The following is a 23556-nucleotide window of genomic DNA, read 5'->3' on the forward strand; positions in this document are numbered from 1 at the left end:
CCTTTAAATAAATGATCCCTCGCAATATCCTCGGAAATGTTCTATCAGTTACAATGTAACAAAGTTATTACAATGTAACAACTTTGTTACATTGTAACTACGCCGCACCCGACGCCACTCGCCGCTCAGCCGCCGCATACGCATCCGTGCAGGACGCTAAGTTCCCGCAGCTCCCGTGGGTGACATGTGGGTGACATGTGGGAGAGGCGGGGAGGGCAGCGGAGCCGGCGGGGACTTAGCGTCCTGCACGGACCCGACAGAGCTCTGAGCTATATAGCTCAGAGCTCTGAGAAGCATCTTTGTATTTGGGCTCCAAGGAGCCCCATTGGTCCTCAGCAGACCAATGGGGTTCCTTCAAATCAGAAGGAACCCCATTGGTCTGCTAAGGACCAATGGGGCTCCTTGGAGCCCAAATACAAAGATGCTTTCGAGAGCTCTGAGCTATAGCTCAGAGCTCTGTCGGGTCCTGCAGCGCAGACGTGGCGGCGGCGGTGAGTGACGTCGGGTGCGGCGTAGTTACAATGTAACAAAGTTGTTACATTGTAATAACTTTGTTACATTGTAACTGATAGAACATTTCCGAGGATATTGCGTGGGATCATTTATTTAAAGGGACAGGTAAGTATTAATGGTTAATTAAGAATATTAAAGGACTTTTTTCGTGGTTATGTTTTTTTGTTCAATTAAAATACATTTTCTATGTTTGTGTGTTTATTTACTTTTAACTCTTAAAGGAAATGGGTATGGGGTACAAGTACCTCTATACTCATTTCTCCTGGGAGGGGGGGTGGGCATCTGGGGGACCCCTTTTTAAAGGGGACTCCCAGATTCCACCATGAACCTCCCCCCCAGGAAATCGCGGCCTCCACCTCCACCGCCCATCGGAGGTGGAGAAGAGCCCCTTGTCCTTGGATTGGACAAGGGCTCGGAGGGGGAGGGGAAAGCTTGGCTGCCCCTCCCCTTCCGAGACCCCCCAATCCATGGACCATGCGGGCTGGTATAGTCAGGGTGCGGAGCCCCACGCGGCCGGTGCTCCGCATTCTGGCTATCCCAGCCTGCATGGGGGACAAGGGGTTAAAGAGGTCTGGGAGGGGGGACCCCACGTCGTTTTTTTTTTATATTTCCCACACTCAGAACGAAGTAAGTAAAGCTCTTCCCACTTGGGGGAATCTATGAAAATAATACACTATTGTTACCTGTGCAAAAAAAACTGACATTTTCCGCATTTAAAAGACATTTTTGCCCTTGAAACTTAAAAATCGATTTTCTCAAAAACTATAAGGTCTTTTTGAAAAAAAAATTTTTCCTCTTATTCCCACTGATCCCCTTAATATACCCTAGGAATTTGGTGTTCCTAAACTTTAAGCAGGCTTTGCTATTAACCGTTAAAGTCGGCGGGTTTTTAAATGTATACATTTTTACTTTGAAACTTTAACATCGATTTTCTCAAAAACTATAAGGTCTTTTATAAAAAAAAAAATTTCCTCTTATTCCTCCTGATCTTCTTAATATATTCTCCAAATTTGAGGCTCTTAGCATTTAAGGGGGCTTTGCTATTAACCCTTAAAGTCGGCGGCTTTTTTATATTATACGGAGCGTTACGGTTTAACGCGAAATTACGGTAGCGTTTAATGCGAAATTACGGCATGAACGAAACGCGAAATTTCGCGTTGAAAATTACGCTTACGGTATTTTCAATTACGATTTTAATGGCAATTTCGCTACACTAATTTCGCATCGTAATCGCAAATTTCGCATGCGTAATTATAGTAATGCGAAATTACGAAAATTTCAGCTCAACTCTATGTGTGAGTTTGACACCCCTCTGCTGGATAATTTGGTGCTGTCTAAAATATAGTTGGAGGTGCCCCCCAAAAATAAAATATCTAAAATGGTAAGAAATGTCTTACCTCAATTATGTACAACCATAACACACAAAAAACAAACAAACAAAAAAACAACAACACTAAGTCAGTCAGCCAGCGTCCTCAGTATATGTAGCCAGGGATATATGTGCCCAGTATATGTAGCCAGAGGTATATGTCCCCAGAATATGTAGGCAGGGGTATATGTGCCCAGTATATGTAGCCAGAGGTATATGTCCCCAGTATATGTAGCCAGGGGTATATGTGCCCAGTATATGTAGGCAGGGGTATATGTCCCTAGTATATGTAGCCAGAGTTATATGTCCCCAGTATATGTAGGCAGGGGTATATGTGCCCAGTATATGTAGGCAGGGGTATATGTGCCCAGTATATGTAGTCGGGTATATGTCCCCAGTATATGTAGGCAGGGTATATGTGCCCAGTATATGTAGCCACAGGTATATGTCCCAGTATATGTAGTCAGGGTTATATGTGCCCAGTATATGTAGCCAGAGGTATATGTGCCCAGTATATGTAGGCAGGGTATATGTGCCCAGTATATGTAGGCAGGGTATATGTGCCCAGTATATGTAGGCAGGGTATATGTGCCCAGTATATGTAGGCAAGGTATATGTGCCCAGTATATGTAGGCAGGGTATGTGTGACCAGTATATGTAGCCACAGGTATATGTCCCAGTATATGTAGTCAGGGTTATATGTGCCCAGTATATGTAGCCAGAGGTATATGTGCTCACAATAGGTAGCCAGGTGACCCCCCAGCAGGAGGGGAACAGCGCAGTGGAGGGAGAGCTGTGGCATCAGCGGTTGTGAGACACCGTTAGTTACTGTGCCAGTTTAGTATATATTAATGTCTGTATTTTGTACAGACACAATGGCCTCGATTCATAAAGAATTACTTCATGCGGTAATGCTGAAAACAGCAGACTTTACAGACCACTTAGCAAAATGTCAATTCATAAAGACTGTTACCGCATGAAAAGCTGACATTACCGACCAGGGAGATAAATTACCGACTTGGCTGTAGTTACCGAGAACACATGTCAGTAAATTGTCAGCAAATGTCAATTCATAAAGCCTTCAACAAGCGGTAAGCCTGGCGGTAGTTACCGACACCTCTGGTGAGGTCTTAACAAGTTACCGACAGCTCTGACAGCTCTGATGAATGCAAAAGTGCAGAGAGCCGATGTCTGTTTGAGTCATCAGTGGAGAGAGCCAGAGAGCCCTCTGTGTGAATCATTTGAGTCATCAGTGGAAAGAGCTGTCTGTGTGAGTCATTTCTGCAGGCAGGGAAAGACTGTGTGACTCATCTGTCTGAGTCATCAGTGGAGAGAGCCAGAGAGAGCCTTCTGTATGATTCATTTCTGCAGGGCAAAGAGAGAATCGAGACACTGCTCTACTCTACCGCTCAATGGGCTGCGGTAATTTACCCACCTCCAAGGGCAGCTGGGGAAATCTTTATGAATTAGCACACAGAACGGGAAATTCTGAGTGCTGTATTTTCCTGACAAGATTTTTTTTATCGCACTGCTGTTTATGAATCGAGGCCAATGCATCTTTTTGTCTCCTGAACTAACCTGCTTGTTGTCCCCTGCAATTAATTTCCCAGCACCCTCCTCACAGCTGACAGAGGCTGCACTCCTGTGTGCCCGCGTTATAGTTTGAACCAGAGCAGCTCCCCCTCCTGAAGGAATGTCATGTCAGTGTTTATTCTCAGCAGCAGATATATGATGTGCTACATGTCTACAGCCAGAGAACACCCAGCTTTCACATCGCATGTCAGCTGCTGAGAAGAAACGCTGACATGACATTCCTTCAGAAAGGGAGGGGGGAGGGGGGTACTCTGGTACAAACTATACACACACACACACACACACACACACACACACACACACGAGAGCAGGCTCTGGCAGCTGAGGAGGGTGCTGGCACAATGAAGAGGACAGCAAGCAGGCTGCTCTGGAGCTGACGATAAGACGTTAGCAGCAGCAGCCTTTCCTGTCTCACCACTCGGTCCTCTCTTGTCTCTGGTCTCCCCCGACTCCTGCCCCAGGCACTGTGATCATCACGGAGTCCTCACACATGTTCTCTCCCCACACGAGTCCTCCTGGGGCTGGGCTGCCTGAGCGCTGAGGAGGCGTGGCAAAATTAAAGAGAGGAGGCGGGGAGCACAGCCCATGGGACAGGAAGGCTGCAGGCTTACTGCAGTGAGCTAAGGGGAGAGATTAACCAGCGGGCCACGGAAACAGCCCGCCCCCCGCAAATTAGCACGCAAATCATCCCAGTGCGCATGTGCACAATGCCGTGCACAGAGCCAGCGTACTTTTACGGACACTGCCAAAACGCTTACGGATTTTAAGGGCAGCAAAATTTAACTGTATATTTACTGACAATCCGTAAATTTATGGACGGTTGGCAACACTGATCTGGAGGTAAAGCAAAATATGACTAGGAACTCTTTTGTCTTGAATATAACTGGTCCATTGCCACATATAATCGCATATCACTAATTGTAGGCGTTGAGGGAGATGTGGGTATTTTCCCCTCCTTCCCATTTTAAGATGTTAGGCGCTTTGTCCCCTTACTGTGCTATATGCAGCTGCAGGGCCTGATGAGAAGTCCTTGTGATGTTCCTTTAATTTATCTTGACAATAAACTAATTACCTAGTTAAAGAAAACCTGTAATGAGAAAAACCTCCCCTGGGGGGTACTCACGTTGGTATGGGGAAGCCTCCGGATCCTATCGAGGCTTTCCCGTCCTCCTGTGTCCCACGGCGGTCTCACTCTGGCCCTCTGAACTGCGGGGATGTAAATATTTACCTTCCAGGCTCCAGCGCAGGTGCAGTATCAGCTCTCCGCTCGGAGATAGGCGGAAATAGCCGATCGCTGTCGGGCCACTCTACTGCGCAGTCGCAAGTCTCCTGCGCCTGCATGTAGAGCGGACCCAACGGAGATCGGCTATTTCTGCCTATCTCCGTGCGGAGAGCCGCAACAGCACCCCCGCTGGAGGCAGGAAAGGTAAATAAATCAGCGCTTATCAGTGCTTGTCAGGCTTGTCAGAGGAGGATTCCGGGTCGCTTTGGGGGAGCCAGCGCTGGACTGCCTGCAGCTACAGGGACGGGAGAAGCCTCATTCGGATCCAGAGGCTTTCCCCTCCCGAGGTAAGTACCCCCCAAGGGTACTTTTTTTATACAGAGTCTCTTTAAACAGCCTCCCATTACACAAACACAGACACACACTCACAAACACACACACACATACACACACACACACACACACCTCCACAAAATTCATATCTTCTTAATCTAAGTTTCTTTTAGGAACACATTGCTTATAGACTACTCAGTGTGTTGCTCATATGTTGGTACTTTCTGTATTATTAAACAGTTATTGTTAAAAAAGAAAGCCTCTAGCCTTTGCCTGGTCTATGTCTCTTGAGTAGTTCCCCCCCCCCCCCCCCACACACCTTAAGTCTCTAACTAACCACAGAAAACATCTACAGTCTCTACATGATTGTGATTATTGGCGCCCATCTGGGATCTGGCAACAAATTGGGGACTGATGCTGTCCAGACACAGCTCAAAAGGACATCATGATGCTGAGTGCTGATACTCCGCATTGAAAATAGTGGAGCTGATTGTGGCTGAACGGAGGCACATGGGAGGACGGTGAGGGACTCATCGGTGTTCATGGGGCTGGAGGAAGCCCCAGGCTAGTCTAAAATCTTTATATTATAAACATCTCTGGTCTCCTTTAATGTTAAACCGCAGAAATGCTTTTAACGGTACTCATTTTTATAACCAATGACTTTATACTATTTCCTGAAATGCACTGGGTTTCACAATATAAAGAGAGATGCACGGGCACAAAAGGAGAAGCAATGAGGACAGAAGAGAAAAATCTGTAAAACAAAGTATCTGTTAAATCCTGAGGATAAAGTAAAAGTGTCCATTCAACGTGAGGCGACACCGAGTACAACTAGGGCTGGAGAAGTGAGAGGTATCTTGAGGGAACATTCTGCTGAGGAACTGTTGCTTGTTGTGTCTGAATTTATGAGATGAAGAAAAGGATCTCCCAGCAACATTGGCTCAACCTCTGTGTTATTGTGTCAGGTAAGAACAACAACTGGATTACTTGTTATTTAAGTGTAAGTGATGAGAGAATTTCCCAAAATGTCCAACCTAAAATGCATAACAAACATACTTAACCTTTCAGGTTTTCACCCACTTCCAACACACCAGTGCTGAAACTCTGCTGCCTTGCTTAATTTCCTGACCCAAATCATTTTCAGCTATGCCTCTTCTTCATCCCAGACACCCCAGTCCTGTGTAACTACTGTTTTTATTTTTAAGTCCTCATCAGACCTCTGGACATTCCAGTTCTACATAGTTCTATCCTGTGATATGTAAGTGCCCACTGCTGATGCAATATTTGTTGTCACATCGTATCACTTCTATGTACCATGCGGGACTACCTAAAGTATCCATTCAAAGTATATTCACTCAGTTTATCTTTCCACTTCATAGATTTGGTAAGATTGTATTAAAAGGTTGTATCATTAGTGGGCACTATTATTACTTTTTTACCCTCCAGCCTTGTGTTCCCAATCCCCAAATCTTAGATGACTAATATCTCTGCTTTTCCTACAACCTCAACAATCACTATTACAGTATGTTCTGTACAATCGCTCCACTCCAGGCCACCGCTATGTCCAGGTCGGGATCTTCTGCGCTTACATGAGCCTCATATGATCATGCTCCCATGGCAGGGAAAACTCTGCGCTTGCGCAGCTCAAGTCTTTGTGAACTGTGCAAGTGCAGAGCACTCCTGACCACGGGAGCATGATCACAAGAGGCACGTGGCTCGGGCAAGCATGCACAGAAGATCCCGACCCAGTCATGGGTCATGATCTTACAGAGACCGTAGCGGTAGGTTGGTGAAGAGCTGAACTGGGGCATGGTGACTGATAGACTTCTAGGGTCCGAAAGAAGTACGAGGTGAGTAAAACGTTTCTTTTTTTTATCGACTCATGTGTCCTTCAAGGTGCCCACTAATAGTCCAATTTCCTGAGCTACTGAAAGTCCGATCTGATCTTTGTGATCAAACTGAAATAATTATTAAAGCCCCCCACGGGAGAGGAATTTGATAAGCAATGCACAGACAAGTGTCAGCTAACACAAGAGTTCTGATCCAGGGAATTTCTCTGACTGCCATGTGGAGTCAGATGGAATTCTTGCTTCGTGAGGTGGGACTGGCTGTAGCATTCCAGGAAGTTTTGCTTGAAAGTGGACCCAAATTAAAAATACAAGATTTCAGGAATAAAATCTATTTTATAAATTATAATAATAAATAGCAGCCTTTTTCAGCTGCATGATGACAAATATAAAATATTTTACATTTATTGGAGAAACCCCTCCCTTTCTTTCATATTGCCGGGACAGAATCCGGCAAACTGGTGGATTAGATGGTGTCCAGCAAAGGAGGAATTGCTAATGGCTGCCACCTGTATAACCCTAGTTATGAAAAGAGAAGGGTGAAAAGCATGCACTGAAATGCTCATAGGCTTGAAGGAGTGTCTATTTATCTCTGTATGTGTCAGAGTGGTGCAACTAAATATTTTGAATTAAAAAAATATTTGCTTTGGGTCCACTTTAACTTCCTGTGGATCAAAACAGCTGGAGCTAAATAATGAGGATACATTTAAAGGCCCTCTATTGCAAATAATTGTAACATTTTAAAGGATACCCAACTTACTCTTCCTGTATCTTCATGTGCATATGAATGTATAATACTAGTAGTTACAATAATATGTTACAGTACTTGCAAAAAAAAAAAGTTATTTTCAAAGGAGCCAAAGAAAGTGGCTCCTGACCAGATTACAGAGCTCCAACATCATAGAATGGTGCCTGTGGCGGGTGCAGAGCAGTGCTGACTTTACTAGAGAGCACATGTTCTCATTTGTTATTTTTCTTGATATGTATTTACAATGCTGATAGTCTTTCTATGATGCACTTAGCACCCTAGCACTTTGCACTTTGCCCTGACGACGGCTCCATTTTAAAGGGGTTGAAACATGTTGGTTTGGTGGGGGTCTTTATTTCATATGTAAGGAAGTAATTCAGCATCTATTCGGAGTTTAGGATTGTGACCATAGAATATCCTTAGTCCAGTTCAGCGTTGGATTTCTGTGGTCAAGATCTACAGTACAATCCAACTCTGATTTGTAATACATTTCCAAGATTAGAAACCTTTTACGCAATAAAGTAAAAGTTATGTTTTAATTGCTTCTGATAAGATCGTCATTTGTGTATGTGATTGTCGGTATCGGCGGGAGCACGCGGTGAACAAGTTGAAATCTATGTCCTGTCAGAGTCACGCAGCCACCTGCAGGACATAGATTTCGACCAACACAGTCTGAAAGCAGATAACCACTTATGCCCCCTGCAATGCCGATGGTGCACACAGTCGGGGTCACGCATGGGGTAACATAATGCGTGACCCCAGAACTTGTGTGCTGCTGGTGTTACAGTTACAGAACAGTGGCCAGGATGTACAGCACCAGGAGTACGGACGACCCAGCAGAGCTGTATAGCAGAAGGAAGCCGCAGTGTACCTGGAAATCGGCAGCTGTTGGAGAAGAGGAGCACATCTGACAACAGGACCAGTGCAAGGGGGAGAGGACCAGGTAATAGCTGAAGTGATAGTGCAGTGTAGTGTAGTGTTAATGAATTACAGTGCAGTGTAGTGAAGTATAGTGTATACTGTAGTGTTGTTAGGCTTGTCTGGTCAATAACCACAGGTCAAGCTGTACGCTCATATGACTGACCCAGAGCCCAGCCGTAACACCTGCGCAAACTCCTGCCTAACACAATACTACAATATACCCTGCAGTTAGATGTAGCATATATATTGACAGACAGCTAATCACCAGACAACCTGAATATTCAAGGCAATGCAATACTGGGCACAGTAGATATGAACATGCAAGAGTCACCTGAGGCCTAGTAGATGAGGCTATCCAGACGAGTGAACCAAGTAGCAGAAGTGTAAGGAGTTCCTGATGGCGGTGAGGGAGTCCAGATAGACACTTTCCAGAGATAACGTAGTCATGACAGGCCAAAGTCAGTCCAGGCAGAGTTCAAGCAAATCCGTACCCAAGCAGAGGTCAATCCATGCGGCAAGACAGCGTAGTCGAGGTTCCAGGCAATCGTCGGCAACAGGAATCAATCAGAGGTTAAGCATGGTCAGGATACAAGGCAATAGTCACCAAAAGGAATCGATCAGACGGTGAGCACTACCCAGCAACAAGCCAAAGCTAATGCTATCACGGGGAAGACTGGGAGCGCTCACCAGGCTTAAATACTAAGACTAACCAATCGACAGAAAGCAGAATTGATAACAAACCAAACAGGAAGCTATTGCAAACATTAACAGTACATTTTTATGCGTTGTGGTGCAATGCATAAAAATGTACGCGTTAATGTTCCCGATAGCTTTCAGCACCAGCAGGAATGCGTGCAAAGGTATGCATGGTGGCCCACCGACTCCAAGTCGGCAAAATGAAACTAGCTGGCAGCGGTTGACTGGAGGAGCCATGAATGACTGCAAGGGCACAGGATGGCTGCAGGTGGCAGGTAAGTGAAACTCATTTTTTTTTCTAGAGTTGATTTTCCCTTTAACAAACGTAGCAATTTCAGTGATGATAGCGTGTAAGTGGTCTTTACTATTAACTGCTAAAGTTGGCATTCAATTATACAAAACTTATGAGAAATTATGCATAACTGAGATATTACAGTTCCTGATTGTGGTTAGTTACAAACGAAATGAATTACAATTTTATTCAAAATTTCACTGTACGATTTTGCATCATAATTGTGAACTATGATTTGAAGTTATGATTATATGAAAACATACTCATCTGTTTGTCTTATTTTAAGAATCTTTGGTATCTCAGTATCTATTATATAGCCCATGTTTTATCATCAGTACAGGAAGTAAAAGGAAATATCCCCATCTTCTAGAAAGAAGCAGTAAAAAACAGAAATTTTACTGTTACATTGTAAAAAACAATGAACTTGATTCACTAACCAATGGTAACAGGCAATTTTACAGGTACCTATGCCAGTAGAGTAGTGCATGTTGCACAATCTGTGTTATCTGGGTAAGGCTTGTGTTGGTAGAATAAGGTGTTTTATGCAAAAAGAGTGCTGCTCTACTGGCATAGATATAGGTACAATCACTATGCCAATTTTATCATTAGTTGAATCAAGCCCAATGTATGTTAGGGATGTTTCATTCCTAAGTGGAAAAAAAAAGTCTGTTCTGTTCCTGTAATAAAGAGACCTGCTACTATGAAACCTCACCAATGGTAACACAAACAGCACTGATGCCAGACAGATAGGTCACTGGCTGCACCCAACTGCCTTGCAAATAAAAAGAGTTTTGACTATAGTTCCTTTTTAATACAAATTCTCAGCAAAAAAAGTGTTAATGTATAACCACGGAAATTCAACAGAACTCATTTTTTTAACCTATTACTTCCTACTACTTCCTTAAATGCACTGGGCTTTGCAGTATAGAGAGAGCTGCACTGGCACAAAAAGGAGACGCAAAGAAGACAGAAGAGAAAAAGCTATAAAACGGAGCATCTGGTAAATACTGAGGTTCAAGTAAAAGTGTTCAGGAAACGTGAGGTGACACTGAGGACAACCAGGACTGGAGAAGTAAGAGGCATTGTGAAGGAACATTCTGCTGAGGAACTATTGCTTGTTGTTTTTTGTATCTGAATTTATGAGCTGAAGAAAATGATCTCCCAGCAACATTGGCTCAACCTCTGTGTTATTGTGTCAGGTAAGAACAGCAACTTGTTATTTAAAGCGGAATATAACCCTGCATTTCAACTTTGCTCTAAAACATTATTTACAGCACATTATATGTGTAATGATCCGCGCTGCTGTCTGCATAGGCAGACAGCTGTTTGACCATTTTTTAGGTCTGAGTGTTGCAGGTCTCTGGAAAAGAGACCTGTCTTCACTCTGCAAGTTTCAGAGTTGCTCTGCTGCTGAGGAATTTGCCTCCACTTGTCATGCAAATTGCTTAGCTGCTTCCTTTGATGGCTTGCAGTATAAATGCCATTTCCTCCCAGAATTCACTGCTGGCCATAGAGGTTTCTTTCTGCTAACTTACCTGGAGTCTCAGCCTCTGCTAATTGTTTGCTAAGATTATCTTAGAGTAATTCATTGGGAGTGCACTAGCCTTCCTTCTAGCGTAGTCAGGTAGTCAGGTTGTATTATCTGTATTGCCTTGTACTGTCTATCTGTTGAGATTGTCTTGTCTCCTGCGGCGGTCGACAGGAAATCGTTCTGTCTGTTGGGATCGCATTCGCCCTAGCGGTAGTGGCGGTGGTTCCTTCTGTACTCTGTCTGGGAGTGTAGGACAGAGCTGCGGTTGCTACTGGTTACTCCTTCTGTCTGTCTTGTCTGGAACGAACGCTTGCTGTAGGCTCGGTGAGGTAACCGTTTAGCAAGCTTTCGCGTTCTCTATTCATTTCCGTGTTACATTGGTCAGTTAGGGTTGGCGTGTTTTGTCTCTGTTGCGCTTTTCGTGCAGAGACCGCGCCATTAGCGTGCTTTGTCGCTGTTGCGCTTTTCATGCGGCGACCGCGCTTAGTGAGTGCGTTTGTTATTTTCCTTGGTGTTCTGATCATTGTTATGTGCTGTGTCTTTCTTGCTACACTTGTGCTCTGTCTTACTCGGTCTTGTGTCATTGTTGGCAATCGCCACTCTTGCGATTGCGTTCCCACTTGGTTTCCGCTGTTGTGTGTTCACCGCCGCCGGGTGGCGACTAGATTGGTGGACACACATACATTCTGTCTCTGTGCTCACTTTCTCTCTACAAGTGCATTGCACCAAAGCTGGGTTCTGTCGTTTTATACGCTTGTGGAGGACTTCCGCAGTGTCAGCGCACATCTTGTGCGCTGACCACGGAGATAATTCCACACTCGTTACAATATGCAGCCAGCATTTTTTTTTTACTAGACCAGCATTGGAAGGGTTACACACAGAGCTTTAAAGTTCCGTGGAGAGACATGCTGCCGCAGCCGAAGTTTAGATAGATACATTTAAGTAAACACAATGTAACAAGTGGTGAATGTTACACACTCTTTGGCTGTCCTCCAGCTCCTGCACAGTCAGAGAGAGTGAGTCACATTCACCACTTGTTACATTGTGTTTACTTAAATGTATCTATCTAAACTTCGGCTGCGGCAGCATGTCTCTCCACGGAACTTTAAAGCTCTGTGTGTAACCCTTCCAATGCTGGTCTAGTAAAAAAAAAAAATGCTGGTTGCATATAATATGCTGTAAATAATGTTTTAGAGCAAAGTTGAAATGCAGGGTTATATTCCGCTTTAAGTTGTAAGTGATGAGAACATTTTCCAAAATGTTCAACCTAAAATGCATAACAACTGAAATTAAAGAGAACTTGTAATAAAGAAAAGTGCCCCTGGGGACTACTTACCACGGGAGGGGGAAGCCTTTGGATCCTAATGAGGCTTCCCCTTGTGCAGCACCAATCCAGCACTGGCTCCTTCGAACAGCTGCAGATGTCAATATTTACCTCTATGATCCAGCCCAGACACAGTACCAGCTTCCCACTTGGGCTATTGCTCTACTGTACTGGCATCTTCCACCTGCGCGCTTGCACATCTTTTTGGAGGTTGCCAGCGTTGGATCCGGGTTACACAGGAGGACAATGGAAGCCTCATTAGGATCCAGAGGCTTCCCCCTCTCAAGGTAAGTACCGCATAGGAAGCAGCACTTTTTTCCTTACAGGTTCTCTTTAAGGTTTTTACCCACTTCCAACACCCCAGTGCTGAAACTTTGCTGCCTTGCTTCGTTTTGTGACCCAAATCATTTGCAGCTAGTTTGCTTCTTCATCCCAGTCACCTCAGTCCTGTGTAACAACTGATTTCTTCATCAGACCTGTGGACTTGCTGCTCTACAAAGCTCTAACCTCTCCTTTCCTCCATCCTGTGATATGTATGTGTCCAGTGCCCACTAATGATGCAATAATTTTTGTTGAATCTTACCACTTCCTAAAATATCCATTCAAGGTGAATTCACTCAGTTTACCCTCCTACTACATATATTTGGTAAGAGTGTGCAAAAAAGATTGGATCATTAGTGGGCACAATTATTATCTTTTTTACCCTCCAGCCTTGTGTACCCAATGCCTCAATCTTGGAAGGCTAATATCTCTGCTTTTCCTACAACCTTAACCACTTGTGACGCCTTAAGCCGACGGCAAGGGCTGGGCCCAAATGACCGCAATACGCCCATCGGCGGCGGCGGGCGTGGTTATGCGGCGATCGCGTCATTCGTGACGCGATCAGCCGCCGGTGACTGGCTTCGCCCCCCTCGCGCTGTAACCCGCCGGCCGTTCGGAAGCGCTGGCGGGTTACTAGCACCCGGATCGCCGCACGGAAAGTGTATAATAGGCTTTGTAATGTATACAAAGCCTATTATACAGGCTGCCTCCTGCCCTGGTGGTTCCAGTGTCCGAGGGACCACCAGGGCAGGCTGCAGCCACCCTGGTCTGCACCCAAGCACACTGATTTCTCCCCCCTGCCCCCTGATCGCCCACAGCACCCCTCAGACCCCCCCCTGCCCACCTCCCAGACCCATGTTTACACCCAATCACCCCCCTAATCACCCATGAATCACTCCCTGTCACTATCTGTCAACGCTATTTTTTTTTAACCCTAAACTGCCCCCTGCTCCCTCCTGATCACCCCCCACCCCTCAGATTCTCCCCAGACCCCCCCCCAAACCCCCCCCCCCCTGTGTACTGTATACCTCTATCCCCCCTGTAATAACCCACTGATCACCTGTCAATCACCTGTCAATCACCCATCAATCACCCCCTGTCACTGCCACCCATCAATCAGCCCCTAACCTGCCCCTTGCGGGCAATCTGATCACCCACCCACACCACTAGATAGCCCGCAGATCCGACGTCAGATCACCTCCCAAGTGCAGTGTTTACATCTGTTCTCTACCCTAAACACCCACTAATTACCCATCAATCACCCCCTATCACCACCTGTCACTGTTACCCATCAGATCAGTCCTAATCTGCCCCTTGCGGACACCCAATCACCCGCCTACACGCTCAGATTGCCCTCGGACCCCCCCTTATCAATTCGCCAATTCAATATTTACAACTGTTCTTCCCTGTAATAACCCACTGATCACCTGTCAATCACCTGTCAATCACCCTCAATCATCCCCTGTCACTGCCACCCATCAATCACCCCCTGTCACTGCCACCCATCAATCAGCCCCTAACCTGCCCCTTGCGGGCAATCTGATCACCCACCCACACCAATAGATCGCCCGCAGATCCGATGTCAGATCACCTCCCAAGTGCAGTGTTTACATCTGTTCTCTACCCTAAACACCCACTAATTACCCATCAATCACCCATCAATCACCCCCTATCACTGTTACCCATCAGATCAGACCATAATCTGCCCCTTGCGGGCACCCAGTCACCCATCTACACGCTCAGATTGCCTTCAGACCCCCCCCCCCCTTATCAATTTGCCAGTGCAATATTTACAACTGTTCTTCCCTGTAATAGCCCACTGATCACCTGTCAATCACCCATCAATCACCCCCTGTCACTGCCACCCATCAATCTGCCCCTAAACTGCCCCTTGCGGGCAATCTGATCACCCACCCACACCAATAGATCGCCCGCAGATCCGACGTCAGATCACCTACCAAGTGCAAATGACACTTTGTGAAAAAAAACAATTAAAATCAATTTCCGCTAACTTGTGACAAAAAAAAAATCTTCTATGAACTCACCATACTCCTAACGGAATACCTTGAGGTGTCTTCTTTCTAAAATGGGGTCACTTGTGTGGTTCCTATACTGCCCTGGCATTTTAGGGGCCCTAAACCGTGATGAGTAGTCTAGAATCCAAATGCCTTAAAATGACCTGTGAATAGGACGTTAGGCCCCTTAGCGCACCTAGGTTGCAAAAAAGTGTCACATGTGGTATCGCCGTACTCAGAAGAAGTAGTATAATGTGTTTTGGGGTGTATTTTTATAAATACCCATGCTGGGTGGGAGAAATCTCTCTGTACATGGACAATTGTGTGTAAAAAAAATCAAATAATTGTCATTTACAGAGATATTTCTCCCACCCAGCATCTGTATGTGTAAAAATACACCACAAAACACATTATACTACTTCTCCTGAGTACGGCTGTACCACATGTGTGGCACTTTTTTGCACCCTAAGTGCGCTAAGGGGCCCAAAGTCCAATGAGTACCTTTAGGATTTCACAGGTCATTTTGCGACATTTGGTTTCAGGACTACTCCTCACGGTTTAGGGCCCCTAAAATGCCAGGGCAGTATAGGAACCCCACAAATGACCCCATTTTAGAAAGAAGACACCCAAAGGTATTCCGTTAGGAGTATCGTGAGTTCATAGAAGGTTTTATTTTTTGTCACAAGTTAGCGGAAAATGACACTTTGTGAAAAAAAAACAATTAAAATCAATTTCCGCTAACTTGGGACAAAAAAAAAAAATCTTCTATGAACTCACCATACTCCTAACGGAATGCCCTGGGGTGCCTTCTTTCTAAAATGGGGTCATTTGTGGGGTTCCTATACTGCCCTGGCATTTTAGGGGCCCTAAACCGTGAGGAGTAGTCTTGAAACCAAATGTCGCAAAATGACCCGTGAAATCCTAAAGGTACTCATTGAACTTTGGGCCCCTTAGCGCAGTTAGGGTGCAAAAAAGTGCCACACATGTGGTATCGCCGTACTCAAGAGAAGTAGTAAAATGTGTTCTGTGGTGTATTTTTACACATACCCATGCTGAGTGGGAGAAATATCTCTGTAAATGGACAATTGTGTGTAAAACAAATCAAAAAATTGTCATTTACGGAGATATTTCTCCCATCCAGCATTGGTATGTGTAAAAATACACCCCAAAACACATTATACTACTTCTCCTGAGTACGGCAATACCACATGTGTGGCACTTTTTTGCAGCCTAACTGCGCTAAGGGGCCCAAAGTCCAATGACCATCTTTAGGCTTTACAGGGGTGCTTACAATTAGGCACCCCCCAAAATGCCAGGACAGTGAACACACCCCACAAATGACCCCATTTCGGAAAGTAAACACTTCAAGGTATTCAGAGGGGAGCATAGCCCCCTAGTCCGTGGCAGATTTCATTTTTTTGTTGTTGTTGCAAGTTAGAAGAAATGGAAACTTTTTTTTTTGTCACAAAGTGTCATTTTCTGCTAACTTGTGACAAAAAATAAAATCTTCTATGAACTCACCATGCCTCTCACTGAATACTTTGGGATGTCTTCTTTCCAAAATGGGGTCATTTGGGGGGTATCTATACTATCCTGGAATTTTAGCCCCTCATGAAACATGACAGGCGCTCAGAAAAGTCAGAGATGCTTCCAAATGGGAAAATTCACTTTTTGCACCATAGTTTGCAAACGCTATAACTTTTACCCAATCCAATAAATATACACTGAATGTTTTTTTTTTTAATCAAAAACATGTTTGTCCACATTTTTCGTGCTGCATGTATACAGAAATTTTACTTTATTCGAAAAATGTCAACACAGAAAGTAAAAAAAAAATCATTTTTTGATGAATATAATAAAAAGTAAAACTCGCAGCAGCAATCAAATAGCACCAAAAGAAAGCTGTATTAGTGACAAGAAAAGGAGGTAAAATTCATTTAGGTGGTAGGTTGTATGACCGAGCAATAAACCGTGAAAACTGCAGTGGTCTGAATGGAAAAAAAGGCTCTGGTCCTTAAGGGGCGAAAAGACTGTGGTCCTCAAGTGGTTAACCTGACCACAGTAGCATGATCATGATAGGTGTCTCCCTATGTGCATGATGGACAAAGTCCACCACTTTGATCCCCTTCAGGAGTGATGAGAGCAGCGTAAAAATATTACATTGGTGCTTGTGCAATGGGATGGGGCTACAGTGCGAGAGCTGGTACGAGCCCTGCCCCCACCACTGATGCCGGGTCCTGAAATCTCACCACTGATAAACTTACAGAGCCCCCTGAGCTCTGGTTTTTATTCTTTTTCAGGAATACCCACCACCACCCCAGCACTTAGGAAAGAAAAGGTGCTGGAAAGGACGTGGGTGATTCTGAAAAAGGATTGGAAACTGTTAAAGAGGTTAAAAAATACTGTATTTAAAAAGTGCATGCGCAAAAATGCACCTGTACATCTTAATTGCAGGAAGGAGCTGCAAACTGGACACTTATATACCCCAGTTTGCAGCAAGTAGTTAATGTCCATTAGAACTTTAAAAAGGTGATCCAATAAGTCACTTTTCATTTTCTCCAATGACTTCAGTACTAGTCTTTCTAAAAATGTTACCAAACGTTTGTCAGAAGCAAAAACTACCATTTTTGGGAGGGATGGAATTAGGTTAGGAAGGGGGCTGAGAATGCAGATACAGAATATGGAGTGAGTTAGAGGTCAGTGGCCCAGATAACTCATGGTAAAGAGGCAAAATTAGCAAGTGGACATTTTGGTCACATTGACCACTTATACGTTCCTAGGGGTTCTGGTTCACCAAGAGCTATCTGGGTACTCTAAACTATCTGGTCCAAGCCATACTTTATAATACCAAATTAGTCCATGACATGCACTGATTACGAGGAGAAACTCTGAAACAACTGTAGCATGTTTGATCGGGGTGGCTTTAGCCAATAGGCACACTGTATACCAGTGGTTCAGGCTTTCGTGTATTTGGCTCAGCTGTTGGCTTTTGTATATTAGGCAGTGATGCATCATGGGACATCATTCTTGTTTACATAAATCTGAATGATTTTTTTTGTTTTTTAAATGTTTAGACAGACTCTGTTTTGTACAGTTAACTCCTTAACTAACACCAATCTCTGTTTTTAATTTAAGTTGATGTTTTATGCACAGACAGGGGTCAGCTAACACATAGTGGAGTGGCATCAGATAGAATTCTTGCCTTGTGATGTGGGACTGGCTGCAGCATTCCAGTAAGTTTTGCTTTACCTTCCTGTGGATCCAAACAGCTGGGGCCATAGGCAATTAACTTTTTCTACTTAATTTTCTCCTGGGAGATAATTTTTCATCTTCTATTTAGAATAACATTTCAGCACTTTACAATGGCGAACATTACTAAAAAAGTAGATGAAAAGGTACTATCAAAAATATTTTGAGTATTTTCTCTCTGACTGGTGTTTTAGCATTTTATTTGCCAGGTGGGAAAATATCACCTAGGACAAAAATTCTGGGGAAAAAGTTAATTGCATACGGGCTCTGGAGTTGAATAATGAGTATTTTGTAAATAAAAAAACAACTGAGAATCCCTCATTAGGAGATAGACCTGTCCACATCCTGTCAGATTTTCACTACCTACTGTAAGTTATGACAACTTAGGAAAAAGGGAATGTACTGTATAGTGCATTTTAGTCTGGGAGAAATGTACATAAAAAATCAGTACCAAGAAGGGGAATCGTATCGGTAATTACTAGCACTAGTAGCGTAAAAAAATAATTTCCTTCATACTATCTATACAACTGAAGTTTGACTATGCTTAAAGTATTTTGTTTTCCAGAAAGTTTTGTTAGATTACAAGAAGCAAAAAGCATAAGTTTAACAGGAATACATCACATTACTATTAACCTCCTTAGCGGTAACCCTGTGAGAGACCCCGTGCGTTTCCTGGCCAATCAGTGCTAGGCAGCGCTGAGGGGTGGTTCGGGACGTCGGTGACGTCATCGCGTCCATTGCCATGGCGACGGGGGAAGCCCTAATGGAAATCCCATTCAGAACGGTATTTCCTGACGGGCCTGATTGCCAGAGGTGATCGGAGGGGGTGGGGGGATGCCGCTGCTCAGCGGCTGGTATGTAGCTAGCGCTAGGCTAGCTACATGATTTTAAAAAAAAAATAGTGCTGCGCTGCCTCCCTGGCGGATTTAATTGACCGCCAGGGAGGTTAAGAGATAAAACTGATAAAACAAAGTGTAAAGATTGACTGTAGTATAGATAATTAGTTTAACAATAAGAAAGACATTAAGCTCATATAAGTATATTCAAGTCAGAATTTTTTTTTTTATTATTATTGATTTATAAAGCACCAACATATTCTGTGGCGCTGAACTAAATAAAAATGTTTAAATCCTGGTGGTACACATCTTCAATCTATCGACCCTCATACTACATGCAGGTGGTAAAATTGTCCAATCATTGGCCAATCAGAAGAGGATGTTTGTACCAGGCTTAAGTCTGGTACACACCTTTAACCACTTGCCGACCGCGCACTCATACCGCGCGTCGGCAAAGTGGCAGCTGCAGGACCAGCGACGCAGTACTGCGTCGCCAGCTGCAGGCTGATTAATCAGGAAGCAGCCTCCTGTCAATTCACGGCGGGGGGCTCCGTGAATAGCCTGCGGGCCGCCGATGGCGGCTCGCAGGCTAAATGTAAACACAAGCGGAAATAATCCGCTTTGTTTACATTGTACGGCGCTGCTGCGCAGCAGCGCCGTAAGGCAGATCGGCGATCCCCGGCCAATCAGCGGCCGGGGATCGCCGCCATGTGACAGGGGACAGCCTGTCACTGGCTGCACAGGACGGATAGCGTCCTGTGCAGCCCCGATCCCCAGAGGAGACAGATAGGAGAGGCAGGGGGAGAATGTCGCCGCGGAGGGGGGCTTTGAGGTGCCCCCCTCCGCAACACCCATCAGGCAGGAGCGATCAGACCCCCCCAGCACATCATCCCCCTAGTGGGGAAAAAAGGGGGGCGATCTGGTCGCTCTGCCTGCACCCTGATCTGTGCTGGGGGCTGCACAGCCCACCCAGCACAGATCACCTAAAACAGCGCTGGTCCTTAAGGGGGGGTAAAGGGTGGGTCCTCAAGTGGTTAAATATGATTGACAATTACTGCCTAATTTTAGCACCTCCATGTAGTATGAGGGTCAATAGTTATTGAATATAATGAGCAAATTGTGTAGGTAAACCCACAGGGTAACAACACTCTAGGCAGAAATACTAGTGTTGCAGAAAATGCTAGCGTTAAGACACATAATGCAAGTCAATGGGACACATGAAAAAGCGCATGTGTCCGTGTTCTGCAATGTGTGTTTTAGAAAATGATGAACTTGCTGCATATTTTTCCAAAACGCATCTAAAACGCATATAATGTATGTCAATGGTGATGCAGAGGTATAGCATTTTATTGTAGTTTCTATGCATTTTTTAAATAGGTTTGATGATGTATTTTCGCTTCCTGTTGACTTCCTAGTGATTTGCGTAAAACGCATGTAAAAAAAACAAATACAAACGCACTTGCATTAAAACCCAAGAAAAATGCATGCAAAACGCAACCTTTCAAGCAATGCCTATTGTGTTCCCAGCCTTATACTACATGGAGATGTTAAAATTGGTAACGATTTACCAAATATTATTGAAAGTGTGTACTAGCCTTTAGGGTGCATAAACACATTCAATTTTAATTGGCCAATCACTGACCAATTTTACCACCTCCCTTACCATGAGGGCCAACAGATTGTGAATACTATGAACAGGTTGTGTACTCTGCAATATCCTGAAGAAGATGTCAGTGTTTGTAAGGGGGGGAGGGGATGTGAGTGGTTACAGACTGCAAGATCAAATAGAAAATGAGAGGGGAAGAGAGCATTAGATGGCTGAGAGACAGAGTTAGAATGTGATGGTGAGGAAAGTGTAGGAGGAAAAGCGACATTTTTCTTACCAGGATTGCAGTTTGAGCTGTTTGTCTTGCTGGGGGAGGAAACACATGTAAATACTCAGCAGCCCCCATTCCCTCTCCTCCCATAGGTGAGCTTATCTTTATTGCAGCTATCTGCTTAATTGTTTACTTACTTGTCTTCTTCCCCACATCTACCACTATTAGCAGCTCTTTGGTATCTCATCAGAGAGCTCTTGAATCTCCCGGCAGTGAGGTAGCATGTGTGATAAGCAGCCTGGAGAGGAAGTGGGTGTGGCTGAAGGACTCAGTGCCCTACAGAGAGAGAGGAGGAGGAGAAGGAGGACTCAGGGAGCAACAGGCATCAGCGTCACTGGGAGTTGTCTGCAGCCCTGTAGCTTCCTGCCCCTTACATGCCCGTCTGCTAAAGCCAGCCATCTGTGGCTGCCCACAGCAAATGCAGGTTTGAGTGAAGATGTGACAGGCTTGGGGGCCCCCCTGGGCTCTGGGGCCTGGGGGCAATTGCCCCCCTTACCTTAACCACTTGCCGACCGCCCACAGCCCATGGGCGGCGGCAAAGTGGATCCCCTAAGGACCGCAATACGCCTTAAGGCGGTGCGTCCTTTTCCTTAGCCGGGGGAGCGATCGCGTCATTGATGACGCGCGCTTCCCCCAGCAACTGGCTCCGCCCACCCGCCGTAACATCCCGCCGGCCATACGGAAGCGCCGGCGGGATGTTAACCCCGCGATCGCCGCTACAAAGTGTATAATACACTTTGTAATGTATACAAAGTGTATTATACAGGCTGCCTCCTGCCCTGGTGGTCCCAGTGTCGGAGGGACCACCAGGGCAGGCTGCAGCCACCCTAGTCTGCACCCAAACACACTGATCTGCCCCCCCCCGCCCACTGATCGCCCACAGCACCCCTCAGACCCCCCCCCTGCCCACCCCCCAGACCCCTGTTTGCACCCAATCACCCCCCTAATAACCCATCAATCACTCCCTGTCACTATCTATCAACGCTATTTTTTTTTTATCTCCCCCCCTGCCCCCTGCCCCCTCCTGATCACCCCCCCACCCCTCAGATTCTCCCCAGGACCCCCCCCCCCAGACCCCCCCCCCTGTGTACTGTATGCATCTATCCCCCCTGATAACCTGTCAATCACCTGTCAATCACCCATCAATCACCCATCAATCACCCATCAATCACCCCCTGTCACTGCCACCCAACAATCAGCCCCTAACCTGCCCCTTGCGGGCAATTTGATCACCCACCCACACCAATAGATCGCCCGCAGATCCGACATCAGATCACCTCCCAAATTCATTGTTTACATCTATTCTCTCCTCTAAACACCCACTAATTACCCATCAATCACCCATCAATCACCCCCTATCACCACCTGTCACTTTTACCTATCAGATCAGACCCTAATCTGCCCCTTGCGGGCACCCAATCACCCGCCAACACGCTCAGATCGCCCTCTCACCCCCCTTTTCAATTCGCCAGTGCATTAATTACATCTGTTCTTCCCTGTAATAACCCACTGATCACCTGTCAATCACCTGCCAATCACCTATCACCCATCAATCACCCCCTGTCACCCCCTGTCACTGCCACCCATCAATCAGCCCCTAACCTGCCCCTTGCAGGCAATCTGATCACCCACCCACACCAATAGATCGCCCGCAGATCCGACATCAGATCACCTCCCAAATCCATTGTTTACATCTATTCTCTCCTCTAAACACCCACTAATTACCCATCAATCACCCCCTATCACCACCTGTCACTTTTACCTATCAGATCAGACCCTAATCTGCCCCTTGCGGGCACCCAATCACCCGCCAACACGTTCAGATTGCCCTCTGACCCCCCCTTATCAATTCGCCAGTGCATTAATTACATCTGTTCTTCCCTGTAATAACCCACTGATCACCTGTCAATCACCTGCCAATCACCTATCACCCATCAATCACCCCCTGTCACTGCCACCCATCAATCAGCCCCTAACCTGCCCCTTGCGGGCAATTTGATCACCCACCCACACCAATAGATCGCCCGCAGATCCGACATCAGATCACCTCCCAAATCCATTGTTTACATTTATTCTCTCCTCTAAACACCCACTAATTACCCATCAATCACCCCCTATCACCACCTGTCACTTTTACCTATCAGATCAGACCCTAATCTGCCCCTTGCGGGCACCCAATCACCCGCCAACACGTTCAGATTGCCCTCTGACCCCCCCTTATCAATTCGCCAGTGCATTAATTACATCTGTTCTTCCCTGTAATAACCCACTGATCACCTGTCAATCACCTGCCAATCACCTATCACCCATCAATCACCCCCTGTCACCCCCTGTCACTGCCACCCATCAATCAGCCCCTAACCTGCCCCTTGCGGGCAATCTGATCACCCACCCACACCATCCGATCGCCTGCAGACCCGCAGTCAGATCACCTCCCAAGTGCATTGCATCTGTTCTCTCCTCTAAACACCCACTAATTACCCATCAATCACCCCCTGTCACTGCTACCCATCAGATTAGACCCCCATCTGCCCCTAGGGCACCCAATCACCCTCCCACACCCTCAGACCCCAGCCCTGATCACCTCGCCATTGCATTACTTGCATCTATTCCCCCCACTAATCACACCTTGAGACACCCATCAATCACCTCCTGTCACTACATGTCACCCCCTAGCACACCTACCCATCAGATCAGGCCCTAATTTGCCCCGTGTGGGCTCCTGATCACTCGGCCAAACCCTCAGATCCCCCTCAGACCCCCTTCCGATCACCTCCCCAGTGCATTGAGTGCATCTATTTTCCCCTCTAATCACCCCCCGAGACACCCATCAATCACCTCCTGTCACCCCCTAGCACTCATATTCATC

The 23556-nt window shown here is 45.7% G+C and overlaps 1 protein-coding gene across 1 annotated transcript in view; it reads left to right on the forward strand.

Moving 5' to 3' along the window:
• Window positions 1–5945: 5945 nt before the first annotated feature.
• The window catches only part of LOC137522908 (carcinoembryonic antigen-related cell adhesion molecule 19-like), an 80590-nt gene continuing 62979 nt past the window's right edge, over window positions 5946–23556 (forward strand). Inside the window, exons 1-3 of the mRNA XM_068243050.1 lie at window positions 5946–5995; window positions 10458–10733; window positions 17879–17958. Of these exons, the coding sequence (XP_068099151.1) occupies window positions 17934–17958 (25 nt within the window). The 5' untranslated portion in view covers window positions 5946–5995; window positions 10458–10733; window positions 17879–17933. The remainder of the gene's footprint in view (window positions 5996–10457; window positions 10734–17878; window positions 17959–23556) is intronic.

This window comes from Hyperolius riggenbachi, chromosome 6, assembly GCF_040937935.1.
Source record: "Hyperolius riggenbachi isolate aHypRig1 chromosome 6, aHypRig1.pri, whole genome shotgun sequence".
In the NCBI taxonomy this organism is placed as follows: Eukaryota; Metazoa; Chordata; class Amphibia; order Anura; family Hyperoliidae; genus Hyperolius; species Hyperolius riggenbachi.